General features: G+C 37.7%; 1 protein-coding gene across 1 annotated transcript in view; it reads right to left on the reverse strand.

Annotated features, from left to right (window-relative positions):
* The window catches only part of LOC126470462 (microtubule-associated protein futsch-like), a 525,429-nt gene that overhangs the window by 158,065 nt on the left and 348,964 nt on the right, over positions 1–18,400 (reverse strand). Inside the window, exons 25-27 of the mRNA XM_050098320.1 lie at positions 12,359–12,463; positions 9,062–9,136; positions 3,742–3,828 (exon numbers count right to left, since the gene is read on the reverse strand). Of these exons, the coding sequence (XP_049954277.1) occupies positions 3,742–3,828; positions 9,062–9,136; positions 12,359–12,463 (267 nt within the window). The remainder of the gene's footprint in view (positions 1–3,741; positions 3,829–9,061; positions 9,137–12,358; positions 12,464–18,400) is intronic.

Consider the following 18,400-nt stretch of genomic DNA (forward strand, 5'->3'; position numbering starts at 1 on the left):
TTTTCACAAATTTTATCATTGCTTTTCATCAGCAGTTTGTCAGTCACAAAGCTAGGCCTACCACTGCGGTCCTGATCGTGAAAATTGGTACAGCAATTTTTAAAATCAGTGCACCATTGCCTCACTAGGCTTTCACTCATTATTCCTTTCCCATGCACATCATAGAAATCATGATAAATTTCAGTTGGTTTGCAGTTTTTTGCCAACAAAATCCTAATCACATAACACACCTCACAAATGGTGAGATTTTCTATTGCAATGCACATTTTAACAAGCCACAGAAAACAAAGTGGCAGAGTAACAGGCAACATGCTACCACTGCTGCAATAGACTAAAAGTCTGTTACTTTCCAGATAGCCCTCATACACAATGCCTCAGTGCTTTTTGCTCAGTTCGATCAAACACTATTGGAACTGATGATGTAATAATGCACATGACACAAGAAAATCTACTACCGTACCACCAATATCAACATGAGCTCCATGCTTTCTAATTTATCACAAAGTGTTCATTGTAATTTTTTGCTCTTCCATCATCAACTAATCCTTTGTGCACGCTGCTGCAATACCATTCCATAGTATATTTCCAGTACTGTAGATTATGTGAGTTCCTAATAGAGATTGAGAATTCTGAATCTTCTTTTCGAAGACTCTGATTCCCATTTATTTTTAAAAACTTGTGGCAGCAGATCACTAGACAGCCTCTTTTTTTAGCAACAGCCACTGGATCTTTGATCTCCCTAAACACCATGAGAAAATAGCTAGGGATAAACCGTGATACCACTATGAGTCTGCCAAAATGAAGAAAGTGGTGTTAAATTAAAAATGCTGCACTAAATGCCAGAAGAAGCAGTGTCATATCGCACAGCTAAATTATTTGTCATGCTGTACCAAGTAGTTCCAAGAAAGGCAGAGCATAGCCAAGATGAACCTAATGAAGCGGAGGAATACTGAGTAGTGGCAGACAAACTGAGCCCCAGACCACACATGCGATGTTCTGCATGCCGTGGTGAACTCTGACTCATATACTTACCTTACCCCATATGTGCCCACAATACCACCAGGAGGTATTCCGTCTCATGGTGTGCAGTCATCATAATGCTTGGATCATCATTGTGTCACTCAGGAATGTAATCAATATAAGGTGCACGAACAATTTGAAGAATTCTAACAAGTGGTAGTCCATGAATAAATGCAGAGGAGAGAATGGACAGGTGAAAAGAGAACACTGAAGTTCTCTGCAAGAGGGAGGAACTATAGGCTAATGTGATCGAAGAAGAAATGGGAGTTGACTTGGAAAGCCAGTATTGGAGCCACAGTTGGACAGAGCTTTGGAAAACTTGAGATCAAAAAGGTAGAATGTATAGATAACATCCTTTCACTGATTTTAAAATCACTACGGGAAATGATAACCAAACAACTATTAAGGTTAGTGTGTGGTATATATGAGAATTGAGACCTTCACAAAAATACCATACACACAAATGTGAAGACAGTGAGGGTGGAACTGTGTGAGAACTATTCCACAATCAGCTTAGCAAATTGTTCACTCAGGATGCTGAAAAGAATAATACACAGAAGAATGGAAGTTCCCCATTGTGAAACACAAAAACACCAGTGAGGCTGTTCTTATATTGTGCTTGATAATGGAAGCAGGACATAAGAAAACCAAGTTACTTTCATAGGATATGTTTAGCTAGAAAAAGTGTTTGTCAATGTAAAATGGTGCACAGGATTTGAAATTATCAGAAAAACAGGTGTAAGTTGTAGATAAAGACAAGTAGTATACAATATGTACAGGAGCCAAGACGGAACAGTATGGATGAAAGGTCGAGAATAAAGTGCAGATTAAAAAGCATGTAACACAGGGATGCAGTCGGTCACTCCCACTGCGTTCTCAGAGTCTTTGGACATTGAGCAGAAGCAAAGATGTAGGACTGACGCCTGTAGGGATGTGGGAGCAGCTGTTTCAAATGTGGCCCCAGCCGCTTGCACCATGTGAAGTTACTTGGTCCCATGTGCCTTCTGTGTGTGCGCCACTTTGGCACTATGGAAGGTTCAGATGCTCCATTAAATCTATATAAAGCAGAACACCATGCCAGTACCGGCAGTCTGTGATTTCAACTCCTGATGATGGAGTAGACAGATGTCAAAAGCTTGATTGTTTTATTCAAAATGACACAGCTTCTAAACCCAGAAGGTTTTATTGTTCATCCCGACTGTTCAATCTATACATTTAAAAAATAATAATGGAAATAAAAGAAAGGTCTAACTGTGAGACTAAAATTCAGGGTGAAAGGATGTCAATGACAAATTTCCTGATGAAATTGCTATTGTCAGTGAAACTAGGGAAGACTTACAGGGCCTGCTGAATAGAATAAGTGCTCATAAGGCTCTTCGCATTATGAGCACTTATTATTTATTGAGACTAAAGTGAAGAAATATGAAATTAATGAGGAGCAGCAGAATCAAGATTGAGATAAACTGAACATTAAAACTGAGGTCCACAAAGCAAAAAAATATAAATAAATAAATAAATAAATAAAGGAATTCTGCTACCTTCGAGGCAAAATAGCATATGAGGTATGAATGCAGAATATACGAAGCAGACCAACACACTCAAGAAGGCCTTCATTGAAGCAAAAATTGGCCACAGACAGAACACTTGATGCCACCATCATCACAATAAAAATAGCATCATTAGAAAGTGTTAGTGTGAGAGACTTCCATTTTCCTGGATAGGTAAGGAAACATGTACAGTACTGGGTGCAATACAGATCCGAAAATTCAACAATATATATAAATAATTCATGTATGTCAGTGATGTCTCCTCTCTTACATATTAATGGATAGTACATGAAATGGGTGTGCTTTCAGATCTATATATCACATCTATCTATTCACTATTATATAAAGACAAGTCGCATTTTAAAGTTGTTACCAAACATCTCAAAAAGTTTTTGACCAATTTACTTTAAATTTTTTCATTATACTCTAATAACTGTTTGGACGGATACAAGCTACACAATTTACAATATGTATGGTATATAAGTATGTGTATACTATATAAATGGGAAAGGTTGTCCACAGCTCATGATCTAGTGGCTAGCGCTGATGCCTCTGGATCATGGGGTCCCAGGTTCGATTCCCGGCCGGGTTGGGGATTTTTCTGCACTCGGGGACCTAGTGTTTGTGTTGTCCTCATAATTTCATCAACATTCGTGAAAGTGGCAAGACTGAAATGTGTACAGATTGGGAATTTGTATGGGTGCTCATCACCATCATCATCATCATCATCTGGGAAAAGTTCTTAGCAAATACCTTGAAAAATACTTCACCGATTTACTTCAAATTGTACTGGGAAGTAGTTTAGGATGTATATTGATTTACCATACATATTTATCAATTACGAAGCATGGCCGGGTTTGCTCGTGATGTAATAAAATTCAACTGTTTATTAACAAACCAGAGCAAGTCATTAAATGATTAAGTGCATGAATTTCTGTATTTCAGGGACTTCTGTGTGCTTGGTGTGGATGGGAAAGACAACAGTCTGAAGGTAATATAAACAGCGATACTAATGATTGTGTATGAGTCTTTAACATAAATCTTACATTTAAATGTTTTTTACTTAAATGAGATAGGCTAATGAATCTAGTATAAGCTATCCAAGTTAAGACGCAAATAGTCAAATGCGAGCCCTTTCTATATAAAACAGCATTTAAGTTATAACAATACTCACAATGTATTCATCTGAAATTACAGTTTCTTGGAGATCTCTCTCAATGTTAGCATCTGGGTTCCGTATTTCTGGTGGACAATCAGTTTCCTGGAACAAAGTAACACAAACTTGCATCTGAGAAATATATATGAATATAAAATGTGTGTAAATTTACAGAGTTGTCTACAACATTCTCGCCAACAGAGTATCCACAACAAAGAGGTACATATGCCAAGTATTGACATCATCAATGCAACAGGGTGTTTCTGTCACAAGGCTAATATGCAATTTAACATGCAAGTATTGAAAATATATGACAAACATCTGGTCAGTACCATCTCAATATCGACCCATACTCTTGAAAAAACATTCCCATCAAGTGTAGTAGATGTACATTACAAATTCATATTTTGATTTTAAATAACATAAGTTTCTCTTTTAAAGATGTTACGTTTCTGATGTGACAGTTTAAAAATTTATATCACATAAAACTTCAATACACAGACTAGATGCCAATGTAAGTGGACACAGATTAAAAACAAATTTGGTATGTTTATCACTGCATTACGACAGTATTATTGGAAAGACAGACTGCTACTCACCATATAGAGGAGGTGTTGACTTGCAGACAGGCACAACAAGAAGACAGCTATACACATAAACTTTCAGCCAAAAGGCCTCCTCCTGAAGTGTAATACACACACATTCACATGAGCACAACTCACACACACATAAAGCTGGAGACAGTGATCATGTGTGTCTGAGAAGTCTTTCTGTTGTGCCTGTCTGCGACTCAGTGTCTACCCTTTTAATAATACTGTCATTATTCCATCCTGGACTTTTTATTGTTTGATTATTACTGTATTATTCCTGAGGGCCTGTGCCAGTGGTTGATCCTCAGATTTTCTGTTGCACGTAACATGACTTCTGGCTCTTGGAACACTTAGTAAGTGCAAAAAATTACAAATCACACTGCACTTTAGTTTCTACATTAAATCATTGGTGGGTCCATCCCATATGGAAGACGCAGTTTACAAGGTGGAAAAAAAAATGTTTATGATGACATTTTCTTCTCAAGCCAGTTTACCTCATTTATGAATAACTAAAAATAACTGATGTTTCAGTTTTCAAAAGTCTGAAACTAAAGTTTTAGTACAGGAGACAGCACAATAAATGTGTAATAACAAAGATGGGGTGGTTTTTATTAATCATTAACAGTATCAACAGTGCCACACTGGAAGAAACTGGGTTTCTAAAATTCCAGGATAAGAGAAAAGTCATTATACAAGATCTGCAACTTCATTTTAGCACAATGTAGTCTGCCTATCAGGCACTCTCTCTTTTTCCTGCCCTGGAAATAAGGTGAATTACACTATCTACTACACCTTAGTGTACAACATTCTGTCTCCTACATATGTGGTTATTACATGTTGCTCTGTTAGATTACTTTCCATTATATTGTATTTCACAAGTTATATTTACTCTTAGTTCGGTGCAGTCTACACAAAAACATTTGTTAAAAGTATGTGAATTTTCTGTAGCTAAACAAAAGTATAACTAACAGGAAAGTTGCACACCCACTTGTTAAGTACACTGTACTTTACCATAGCTCTGATTTTTACAGTTGCCTCAATCCATCTGAATTTGATCTACAACACCAGATCATCTAAATCACGAATTGGTATCGCCCTTTTCCCATAATCAACTTTATGTGTATCTTCACTGACTATTGTTCTCTGCATATTCTTATGTCTCTCTTCAGCTCTTAAGTTTTACTATTTTTTCATTCTGTCATCATTTTATTTTCCCATTTTAGCAGTGCCATTTTTATCTATTAGTCCACTTAATTTTAACTATAATATAAATGGATCAGAAAAAGTTTTGCACCGCTTGCAAATCTGCAACTACACGTTGCTTGGAGCTAAAAGAATAAGTTTTATAACATAAACATCGTTACTGTAAAATAAAAACGAAACAATAACGAAATCAAAGACAGTTTGCACAGAAGTGTACATTTTTGCACATATGTGATGTCAAAATCCACTGCTGGGTAACATTCAACAGAGTACTGTGTCAACCCTTGCACTGTAACGTGCTTGGATCTTCCTTAGCATGTGACACACAAGGTGGTCAAGACAACGCCACACAAGCAATGTTGCACTTTTCAACAGTAAGCTTTCTTAGGTCGTCCAGTGTGTGAGGGGAGTTTCTGCAATGTCATACTTCAAGTTTCCAACAGGTCCTTAGTATGCTCAGTATGGACCACGACATCAGATACCATAGGCAATGCCATTTAGTTCATTGTCTCCTGAAGAATAGTGTTGACGATGTGTGCACATTGCACTTGTGCATTACTGACTTGAAAGATGAACCCATCACAAAAATTGTGATTGTACAGCCCAAATTACCCTCAACAGTAATAATAGGCTTGTAACATTTCTACATGACATTTGCTTAAAACACAGCAGACCCACCTCCTTTTTGAACATATGGGCCTCCATGCTTGAGATATGTATTGGTATTTATACTCCAATAAAAAATTACTTTGTGACTGACAGATTGCAATGGTGGGGGCACCCAGACACACTTCATAAGGTGTTGCACATATCTACAAAACAGACAACACAGAGAGAGTGTAGCACTCAAGAAAGAACTACGACTGGACGGTGGCTGACCGCTACCACTCAACTCACTGATATCTCAATCACAAAGTAATTTTAATCAGAGTGTAGACATCTCTATGAATGTATAGGATGATCTTGAGCCATCAGATCAACTCAACTTGTCCATAGCAAGAACCCAGCACCATTGATTCAGCTTCCATTGCAGGTGTTCCCTTGCCCAATTTCTTCACACACCAAGCTGCTGGAGGTTTTGTACTGTTGTTCATAATCAGTGCATACACGCAAAATTTATTAAGTGGAGGCGGTTGCATACTGTCTAGGTAGAAATACCCCTCTCTGATCCCTGCAAGAAGGCAGCACACAGTTTGTACCATCATCCTCAAGATATTTATGACCCATAATTTGCAGGGAGTGACCATTAATTTGTGTCACTGAACATGGGCAACCACTACAAGGCAGTGTTAATGTTCTGTGTCTCACAATAGCAGCTGAACATTCAAAATGCCAATTTGGTGAGCAACTTCCCTTGCTGGCAATCCTAGACTAAGCTTGAAATTGCCCTTCAAGAACTTTCAGTGTACCATTCTAAAACTCCGAAGTGGAGAGACAGTGTGCTTGACCAAACAGCAATGAGAAAGCAGGTTTACTTCTATCTGCAACACACAGGTGGCTGTATGCAGCAATTTTCGAATATAAACTACGAGGGTCCTATTAAAATTTTAGAAGTTTACTTTTCCACTTCATTTTTTATGTTTTTAGCTTCATGTGTCCTCCGTGCACTATCCTAGTGTCATACTAAACTTCCAAGTTAACAGCACTCTTGTATATTCTTGCTATTCCTTTCTACCTCTTTCTCAGTTTTCTGCTGTGCTTGCCACTTCCACTTCCTTCCTTCTGCAAACATTTCTTCACTTAGTCTTTTCTGTTCTGCTGCTCCATTGGTACACTCATCCCAGTTGTTATCTGATGGAAATTCTTCCTATTGAAAAGTTAGACTGAATACACTTATGGTGAGGGATTATTGGCAACAGAAACAGACTGAATCTTCAGGATATCTTACCACACTTTGCTGTAACAGGATATGTATTATGGAGTGGGTTAATGTACCTTCACAGAACTATGATGGTTATTCAAGTCCAGTGCACTCTTACAACCCTTAGTGTGTAAAAAGAGAACTACAGCTTCTGTCTACAAGTGCATTCAGATGCTGTCTTCTGATCTAAAGAACAGAGAATCTGAGTTCTTAATACGATGCTAACTAAATTGATTCACCTACAATCTGTATTTTAAAAAGAAAGGTTATTCTGAAAGTATGATTTGGTTATCTCATGTTGAAATATACCCAAAATAACTTACCAACGTGGAGGATAACAACTTCAAAATAGTATCACATTCCCCTCGTGAGCTCCCTTTCTTTCAAAAGGGAGATAATTTAATTTGAAGAGTATAGTAAAACAAATTTACATTATAAATATCTCCTGTCACAGACAGTTAGTCAAAAATCTACTGAAGCGACAGTTCCGCTCTACATAGCTACATAGTGGCAGTCATTCATTTCTGCCATTACAAAAGGTAGTAAATCTCCTCTTGTTATCTCAAAGGCACACTCACATTTCACACACCAGTGTATAGTGCAAGTTTCCAAGTTGTATCACTGGATATAAGAATTGAATATCATAAAAAATCTCACTATCAGTTAATTTTTTGACGTATAAAACAGCAACTACAGTTGACTTTGAAATTGGAACAAGTCAGTTCTTCATATCTTGAAGAGTAATGGTTAGAAGTGAAAAAAATGCCTTGTCTTTTGTGTATCCTTACAAATAAAAATAATTTGAAAAGTCACAAATTAATGAACATAGTATTTCATCCATCTATAGTAATTCATTATCCAGGAATATTGTTAACAAATTAATATTGGGCATCCAAGTTGGAAAAATAAGCAGTTTTGATATGATTGTTACAGAAATGAATATTCAGCCAAAGCATTTTCTGCAAGCCTTTTCTTGCTTACTGTCCAGTTGAAGACCAACTCCCAACAATTTTAACATCGTGGAGACCAATGAAATAAAGTGTTGAATCACTGGTTTTTTAATCAACTATCTTTCTTCACAATGCTAAATCCAGAATTCTAATCCTTTTCTAGGTTGTCTGAATGCAATGTTTTAATGCCTGAAACCTGAACAGTTCAAATGTGGACAAATTTTTAAAAACATCTGCTAAGGGAAAGGTCACTGCTTGCCATAGAGTGATATTTTTTATGTGAAATAATGTACTGTATATTCAGCATTTTCAGTTGATTTCTGGTGTGTGATGATGTACACTCATTTCCCACATGTGTATACAATTATTACCCTCAACTTTCTTTATGCCTGACACACAGCAACTATTTGTTGACCCAACAATGGACATCACACTGCACATGAACAATATATCTATAATTCCAAAGTAAGAAAAATGCCTAAACATGCTGAATGATTAAAATAAGTATGGTTGTATGCCGATTACCATAATTTTTAGGCATGCATTTTTAACTTTTAACCTACTTTAAAGTAATGAAGTGTATGAACCCTTTCTCTGTTTAGAAGAGTGTTAAAAAATAAAAAATAAGTTTTAAGATCAGTTATTTCTTTGGTTTCCATTCATTGGCCCATCGTCTTTGAAACTAAAAAATAAGTAAAACACACTAAATTGAGATTTATGCTAAAGACACATACCCAGTCATCGGTAACCTCATTAATATCTGCTTCAGACTCTTGTCTTTCCCATCCAAACCAAGAATATGAATGTCCCTGAAAGACAGAATGTCATGCAATTAATCATTTAATAACCTGGTGTGGTATGCACTCAAAACAGTCAAATTTTATTGGCTACTTGACTACATTGTTAATTTCTATAGACTGTGGTGTGATCTTGTACATAGCAAGAAGATACTATATTCTCTTGGTCTAACATAACATGAAGGCTGTAGGAGGCATCAATTGTATGACTTGGAGATCATTTGTGGATCTGAAGCAAATGAGAATAATTGTTCTTTTTAAGCAAATTGTCACACATTGTGAATTTGTTTATGAAAAAAACTGGAAACAGGTCAAATAAAACATCTGAGTAATACAGTAGATTTCCCACTAAAAATTGGCAGCATAAATCATGGCGATAAAATGATGCTTAGATAAATTTGCGTGCATAGGAATTATGGAATAAAAAGAAAACTTTGCAAAGAAGAAGCAGGATATGGTAAACCAATTAGTTAACACCACAATTAGCAAGGAAAAGTTATTTTCTCTATTTATTTGCATCCGTATTATCATACAAGTGATTAAGTAATTGGATACAGATGCAGTGCCACAAGTTATGACTAGGATAACATGGAAGTAAAGCTTTGTTTCCTCATAGCATGGTGCCATTGTCTGTTGGCCAATACAGATGATTTACTCAACATGTTAATATTGTACATGCAGAAAGTAACAGAGGAAAACTTGAACGCCAATAAAGGCTCACAGCAAATTGTGGCTGAAATTCTGAGACAAGACAAATATCTTGCGTTGAGAGGAATGAGGTGGTGTTATACTAATGGCTGAGGATACTTGAATGAGAGTGAGCAGTCAGCATGACCTGGCATCTGACATACCATTGTGGATACATTTATGGAAGAGGATTTAAATTTTTTATCTGTGATCATTTCTCTGGGAGTTCGCATTTCATGGGTATAATGGAAGATTTTATGTGACTAAAATGCTGGAAGATATGCAAAAGGGTGATTATAATTGACAGGTTATTATAATTATAAGGTCAATAGAATCACATCATCACTACTACATTTACAAGATTACTCTGACAGTGAAAAGTTTTTCGATGATAGAGTCTGAACTGAGAGTCTTGAATTTCACACCAGAATTCAAACAGAAGAGCATGGTGTGTGAACATCTTAAGTCACCTGTAAAGAGATTCCACCATATGCCATCCATTAGGATGCTGTTTTTACAGTATTTTGGGACTTATGAGGACCTTCCTCACTCAATTACACACCAAAACCTGTTACCACCAATGCTTCACACTCACATTTCTGTAACTTCTCACTAAGAAACAGTTAAGCATAATTCTCAAAGTAGTTGCAGTTTTTCGTTTTGACACTGTCTAGTCTCACTTGGCAAATAGAACTGTAGTCATTTGGGAAGGATCCAGAGGAAATACCACATAATTCAGATCTTGACACTTCTGATTACGTGTTCAGTCCACTGAAATTCATGGGTGGCCAGACATTCTCCTCTGAAATCAGGTATGTGGTAGTTGTTCTATGACCAAACCACCAGATTCAATACTGGAATCTCTAAACTGCTGATGCAATGCAATAAAGGCTTCAACTGCTGTGCAACTGAGTGGAAAAACTAAAAGTTGTTCTTGGATGGCCTGGAGGCTATACACAAAGTTATAGTTAATACTATCATTTTTCTATAGCTAGTGTGGAGGCTGATACTTCTAGCATTGGTCACTGTAGAGTTACACAGTTTCGTGAACACTTCAAAAAATTTGTATCAATTCAGACATAATATGCAAACTCTTTGCAGGCATTGATTGACATGTATTGACATGTATTTTTAGGTTTGCAGATACCAATTTCAATTTGGCCAATACTTTTGGAGAGTAAGGGTATTGTCATTTTATGCAGCATGAAAAAGAGTAGATATAAATTGAATCCATGATAAGTTCAATCAGATCTCTTCATAAGTGGACTCTGCTTTTGCAGTGATTCCTAACATGCACCAGCTTTGAGAACACAAATGATAATCAACAATTCTTCCCCTATCACTGCACAGAAAATGCTCTAATTTCCATTTCTTTCTTCTTATGTTGAGCAGTATATTATAAGAATACATTACAAAAACATACTTTCAGTATATAATCTCATCAGACAGCAGAACACTGAGTTGTTGACAGCCCAATAGACAAGACTGAAAACTGTGCATCATACAACTTTTACTCCTAAATTGTTTACATTCTACTATACCTTTCCATTACCATATTTTCAGTAAATGACTTTTATAATATACCAAAACTAAAATTTTATTGCACCTGTGAAAAGACAAGCTGACCCACTTTCAATCTTGCTAAAAATCTCATTCTGTGTTACATCTTGCCCAATACATACTTTCATAGTGTAAATCCCAGGGAGTTCCATTGTTTACTGAAACACAATGCTATGATGATTATATAATTGTGGGTGTCACAGTACAGAATGCAAATACGTGAACTACAGGTAATGCCCATATGATCTGTTGTACCATAAAGAGTTACTGTTGAAAAATAAGTGGAATCTTGTAAAGTTAACAATTAGAATGTGAATAGTACTGCTTCGAAATGCACTTGTGGTCAGTTCAAATCCTTCATGTCGGACAGCATAGACAGATATCCAAATGAATGACACACCAAATGATACACTGGCGAAACACACTGAATGTCTATTTTTCTCCTAGCACCTCGGTTGCGGCACTGGTCATCACACCTGTGGACCAAAGGTTCTAAATACAATCCTCCATTTGATGATCTCAAACACTGCTAAACTATGGCTACCTAAATACAATCTTCAGTAATGGAAGTAAAGATGTTAAAAACTTCCAATGTGCATGACTTAGCTCACCTTAACCTTTCTCTTCACACACAACAATCAACAACCACACTCCAGAAGCTAGTATCTCCCCCTAGCCATCTCTCCCATATCCCCCCCCCCCTCCTGCCCCCCCCCCTTCTCTCTCTCTCTCTCTCTCTCTCTCTCTCTCTCTCTCTCTCTCTCTCTCTCTCTCTCACACACACACACACACACACACACACACACACACACACACTATTTTTACAGTTTCTGGCTCTACTATCTGAATTGCAGGATAACAGTTACTAAAGAGCTTATTGAAAAAATGGGTTTTATTCTATAAGGAAGATTCCATGGTTATTAACTGGTGAAACATATAATAAGGTAATTTGTGCTACCTTAATTAATAAACAGTGGAAATACTTACAAGGTTGTCTTCAGCTTCATGAGACAAGTGAGACAAGGAAGCTTCTTCAGGGCTTGTGTTAATATCTCTTTTAAAACTGGAAATTTCTGTTGTGTAATCAGAAGTCTGAAATAAAGACATAACACAGTTCTCTATGTACACAGCTATATACTGTAGTCTTCCAAAATTACACTGAAGAGCCAAAGAAACTGATACACCTGCCTAATATAGTGTAGGGCTCCTGCAAGCATGCAGAAGAGCCGCAACATGACGGGGCATGGACTCAACTAATGTCTGATGTAGTGCTGGAGGAAATTGACACCATGAATCCTGCAGGGCTGTCCATAAACCTGTAAGAGTACAAGCGGGTGGAGGTCTCTTCTGAACAGTATGTTGCAAGGCATCCCAGATATGCTCAATAATGTCTATGTCTGGGGAGTTTGATGGCCAGCGGAAGTGTTCAAATTCAGAAGAATGTTCTTGGAGCCACTCTTTAGCGATTCTGGACATGTGGGATGTCACACTGTCCTGCTGGAATTGCTCAAGTCCATGAGAACGCACAATGGACACGAATGGATGCAGGTGATCAGGCAGTTTGCTTACGTACATTTCACCTGTCTGAGTCATATCTACTCTTATCAGGGGTCCCATATCACTCCAACTGCACACACCCCACACCATTATAGAGCCTCCTTCATCTTGAACAGTCCCCTGCTGACATGCAGGGTCCATGGATTCATGAGGTTGTCTCCATACCTTTACACGTCCATCTGCTCAATACAATTTGAAACATGACTTGTCCGACCAGGCAACATGTTTCTAGTCATCACCAGTCCAACGTCTGTGTAGACTAGCCCAGGCAAGGTATTAAGCTTTGTGTCATGCTGTCATCAAGGGTACACGAATGGGCTTCGGCTCCAAAAGCCCATATCAATGACGTTTTGTTGAATAGTTCACAAATGTTGATGGCCCAGCACTGACAGCTGCAGCAATTTTCAGAAGGGCTGCACTTCTATCACACTGAATGATTCTCTTCAGTTGTCATTGGTTCCAGTCTTTCAGGATCTTTTTCCAGCTGCAGCAATGTGAGAGATTTGATGATTTACCGGATTCCTGACATTCACACAGTACACTCGTGAAATGGTCTTACTGGAAATCCGTTACCTTGGAGATGCTGTGTCCCATTGCATGTGCACCGGCTATAACACCAGGTTTAAACTCACTTAAATGTTGATAACCTGCCATTGTAGCAGCAGTAACCAATCTAACAGCTGCGCCAGACACTTGTTGTCTTATATAGGCATTACTGACTGTAACGCCACATTCTGCCTGTTCACATATCTCTGTATTTGAATGCGCATGTCTATACCAGTTTCTCTTGCACTTCAGTGTATATGCATCACACTCAATACACAAGGATTAGTATTACAACATGAGACATAACTCATACTATCTTCAGTTTGATTTCCAGATTCCTTTTGTTGGACAATTAGAAACTCAGTGGCCCACTTGAACACTGAAATACTGAGTTTCACATTACTTAGGATGAAATTCTGAACAGGAAGTGTACTACATCCATATCCACACCTGCATCTGCACCTAAATTTATATACATTCTCCACAAGCCACACACAGTGCATGGCAGGATGTACCTGCTACCAACATACCTTTCCCCTTCCTTTCCTGTTCCACTCTCAAATGAAATGGAGGAAAAAATGACTGTTTATATGCCTCCATATGAGCCCTAATGTTACTTATCTTGTCTTCACGGTTCTTAGAAAAGTACCCTACCAGTGGACATTGTGATGGAGGCAGAAGACCTGGTGTGGGCAGCACAGCAGAACTGTGCAAATATCTACCATATAGGTTGCACGCGACACATAGTATGGGCGTATCCATTGACAGAAGTGTTTACCAGTGAGTGGCAGTAAGCCGGGTGGGAAAGTGCTTACACTGATTTCAACCACCACACATCTCGCCTTGCACTTCATGTCGAGGATTGTTGTAGACTGTTCAGTCATCACTCGCATGCTGAGTTTATAACTGTACATGCGTACACATGGTTTTGGCCAGTCTGCTTCCCATAGATTGACTCACATGGAGAGTTTTCATTTTCTCTTACAGGGTTCTGTTCCCCAGTTATAATTGAGCCACCATCAGCCCATGAAGTACCTGTGTCATCAGTCTAGTGTAGCAGCATTGTCACACACATGCAGAAACTAAACACACAATGTATATTGATAGCTACAGATATGATCTGCAGTCAGCTGCAAATGTCTGTTACCTAAATTTTCTCAATAGTGTTTTGCAAAAACAACATCATCTTCCCTCAAGGAATTCCCATTTGAGTACACAAAACATCTCAGTAATACTTGTATGTTGATCAAATCTACCAGTAACAAATCTAGTAGCAACCTCTGAATTGCTTCAATTTCTTCCTTTAAACTGAACTGGAGGGGATTTCAAACACTCAAGCAGTACTGAATAATGGGTCACATTAATGTTCCATATGCTGTCTTCTTTGTAGATGGGCTACACATTCCTAATATTCTCTCAATAAACCAAAGCCAACCATTTGCCTTCCCTATAACTGACCTCACATGCTAGCTCCATCTTGTATTGCTTCGCAACATTACACCTAGACGTAACTGTCAAGCAGCACACTACTGACGTTCTATCTGAAAATTACAAGTTTATTCTTCCTACTCACCTGCATAAACATACTTTTTTCTACAATTAGAATATGGTGGCATTCATTAGATCAAATAGAAATTATATCTAAGTCATCCCATAGCCTCCTACAGTCACTCAACAACGGTACACTACGGCATCTTCAGCAAACAGATTACAGATTGCTGTTCACGCAATTTATGTACACAGAGAACATGAGTAGTCCAGTCGTACTGCCCTAGGACACCCCTAACAATGTCTTTGTCTCTGATGAACACTCGTCACCCAGGACAACTTACTTGATTTTATTATTTGAAGGGACTTCAAGCTACTCACATATTTGGGAACCTATTCCAGATGCTCAGACATTAATTAAAGTCTGCTGTGAGGCACTATGACAAACGATTTCTGGAACTCCAGAAATATGGAATGTACCCGTTACCCTTCATCCATGGTTTGCAGTGTGTTATGTGATAAAGTGTCAATTTGAAATTTGCAAGAGCGATGGTCTCTCAATCGCTGCTGATCTGTGGACATAAGTTTTTCTGCCGCATGGAAATTTATTATATTCAGACTTAGAAAAAGATCAAGAATTCTGGAGTAAACTGATGTTAAGGATATTGGTATGTAATTTTATAAGATCATTCTTTTGACCTTATATACAGGAGTCACCCCCACTTTTTCCAGTTGCTTGGGACTTTGTGCTAGACAAGAGATTTGCAATATATCCAAGCTAGGTAAGGAGCTAACTCTTTAGAGCACACACTGTAAAAATGCACTGGAATTCCATCTGGACCTGTCGACCTACTTGTTTTCAAATCTTTCAGTTGGTTCTCACTGCTGGGGATGACTATTACTATGGTCTCCGTACCGAGGTCTGTGTGATGGTCAAATGATGATATGACTGTACATCCTTCTGCATGAATTTCTACTAATTTTTGCCTGTTGGCATTTCTGTGGTTTTTCTTGAACCAAAAGTACCAAAATTTCTGCTTCCTTGATTTTTCCAAATTTTGTTATTAAACTATGGTGGGTCTTTTCAGTCCTTAATCCACATACTCAGCACATACTTCTCCAGAGCATGATCTGCAATGAGTAAAAACATTGGCCCTAATTTGTCTACATCCATCATACTGGAACTAAATTGTGTCCATGCATTGTCTATGTATGATCCTAACAACTGCTTATCTGCTCTTTCTAGCATAAATACTCTCCTAGCCTTCTTGATGCAGTTATTAAGTTTAGCAGCCATAGTCACAATGATGACATCAAGTTAACTAATCCCTGTCTCTATACTGACAATGTTGATAAGATCAGACCTGTTCATAGTTATAAGGGATAAAATATTTCCATTGCATGTGAGTTGTCACATTAGCTGTTGCAGACAATTTTTGGAAAAGCTGTGTTCAGAACTGTGTAGCCATTTCCTGCATGTAGTGGACTCCTGACCTGTTTAACGGAACCTTGAAATCCAGAACCCTATGGCACAAGTCGAAGAATCTGCAACTTATACAGTTGCAGAACCGTCTGAGCCTTTGATTAAGATCCTCCCCTCAGCTCTGTACTGAAGGACCACAGTTGATTCTACAGTTTATTCTGTCAACAATAATACAGACTGTCTCAAGGAAGGAAGTTTTAAGTGAATTTTCATCTGCTTTTTTAAATAGATATATTTTGCATTTATTTTTGGTAGGTTTGACCGTTCAGTTTAGCTACAACTACCTTGCAGTCACTAATCCCTGTATCTGTCAAGATGCTCCTTATTTGGTTGGGATTATTTGTTGCAAAGAGGTCAAGTATGTTTTTGCAACCATTTATGCTTTGAGCTGAGTTACTAAACATGGTTTTCCAAAATTCCTTCACAAGATGAAGTAAATATCTCAGAATTTGAACCAAGAACAACTGCCAACATTAATAACTTAAAAGTATATATCCTTGGTGTAGTGAACCAGGTTAAAACACTTGAGAAAGGCAAGGCTTCATGTCCAGATTGTACAACACTCTGATTTCTTTCAGAGTATGCTGATACAACAGCTCTGTACTTAGCAATCATATACAACCACTCACTCATAGACAGATCTGTACTCCACCACTGGAAAGTTGCACAAGTGAAACTAACACCAAGAAAGGAAAAAGGAGTAATCCGTTGAATTACAGATCCATATCACTAATGTGGATTAGCAGTAGGATTTTTGAATACATACTGTGCTCGAGCATTATGAGTCACCTCAAAGAAAACGACTTATTGACAAATAGCCAACAAGGCTTCAGAAAATATCAATCTTGTGAAAGACAACTAGCTCTTTATTCTCACAAAGTAATGTGTGCTATTGACAGCGGATGTCAAATTGATTCCACATTTTCAGATTTCCAGAAAGTTTTTGACACCCTTCCTCACAAGCAACTTGTAATTAAATTGTGTGTCTATGAAGTATAATCTCAGTTGTGTGACTGGACTTGGGATTTCCTGTCAGAAAGGCCGAAGTTCATAATAACTGACAGAGAGTCATCAAGTAAAACAGTAGTAATATCTGGTATTCCCCAAGGAAACGTTATAGGCTCTCTATTGTTCCTGATCTACATAAAGGATTTAGAATACGATTCGAGAAGATGTCTTAATTTGTTTGCAGATGATGCTGTCATTTACCGCCAAGTAATGTCGTCAGATGATCAAAACAAATTGCAAAATGATTTAGAGTCTACTGGTATGGTGCAAAAATTGGAAATTGATTCTAAATCATGAAATATGTGAAGTCATCCACATGAGAACTAAAAAGAATCTGTTAAACTTCTGTTACATGATAAATCCCACAAATCTAGACAGTAAAACCTCAACTAAATACTTACGGATTACTATTACAAATAATTTAAACTGGAATGATCAGACAGATGCTGTTGTGGGGGAAAGCAAACCAAAGACTGATTTATTGGATGAACACCTACTTCTGGAGAATTGCTGTGCAGTGTGGGATCCACATCAGATGGGATTGATTGAGGACATCAAAAAAATTCAAAGAATGCAGCTCATTTTTTACCATCACAAAACAGGGGAAAGAAAGACATGGCTAAGACACACAAATTGGGGTGGCTGTCATTAAAACAAAGACGCTTTTCGCTGTGGCAGTACCTTCTTGCGAAAGTTCAAACACCAACTTTCTCGTCAGAGGGTGAAAATATTTTGTTGGCACCAACCTACATAGTGAGAAATGGTCGTCACAATAAAATAAGAGAAACTGGAGGTCACAGAGAAATATTTAAATGTTCGTTTTTTCAGCATACTGTTTGAGGGTGGAACAGCAGAGAAGTTTCTTACAGATGGTTCAATGAACACTCTGTCACACAATTGTGAATTGCAGGGTAATCATGTAGATGTAGATGTTTTATGAGTTTTTA

This window comes from Schistocerca serialis, chromosome 3, assembly GCF_023864345.2.
Source record: "Schistocerca serialis cubense isolate TAMUIC-IGC-003099 chromosome 3, iqSchSeri2.2, whole genome shotgun sequence".
Lineage (NCBI taxonomy): Eukaryota > Metazoa > Arthropoda > Insecta > Orthoptera > Acrididae > Schistocerca > Schistocerca serialis.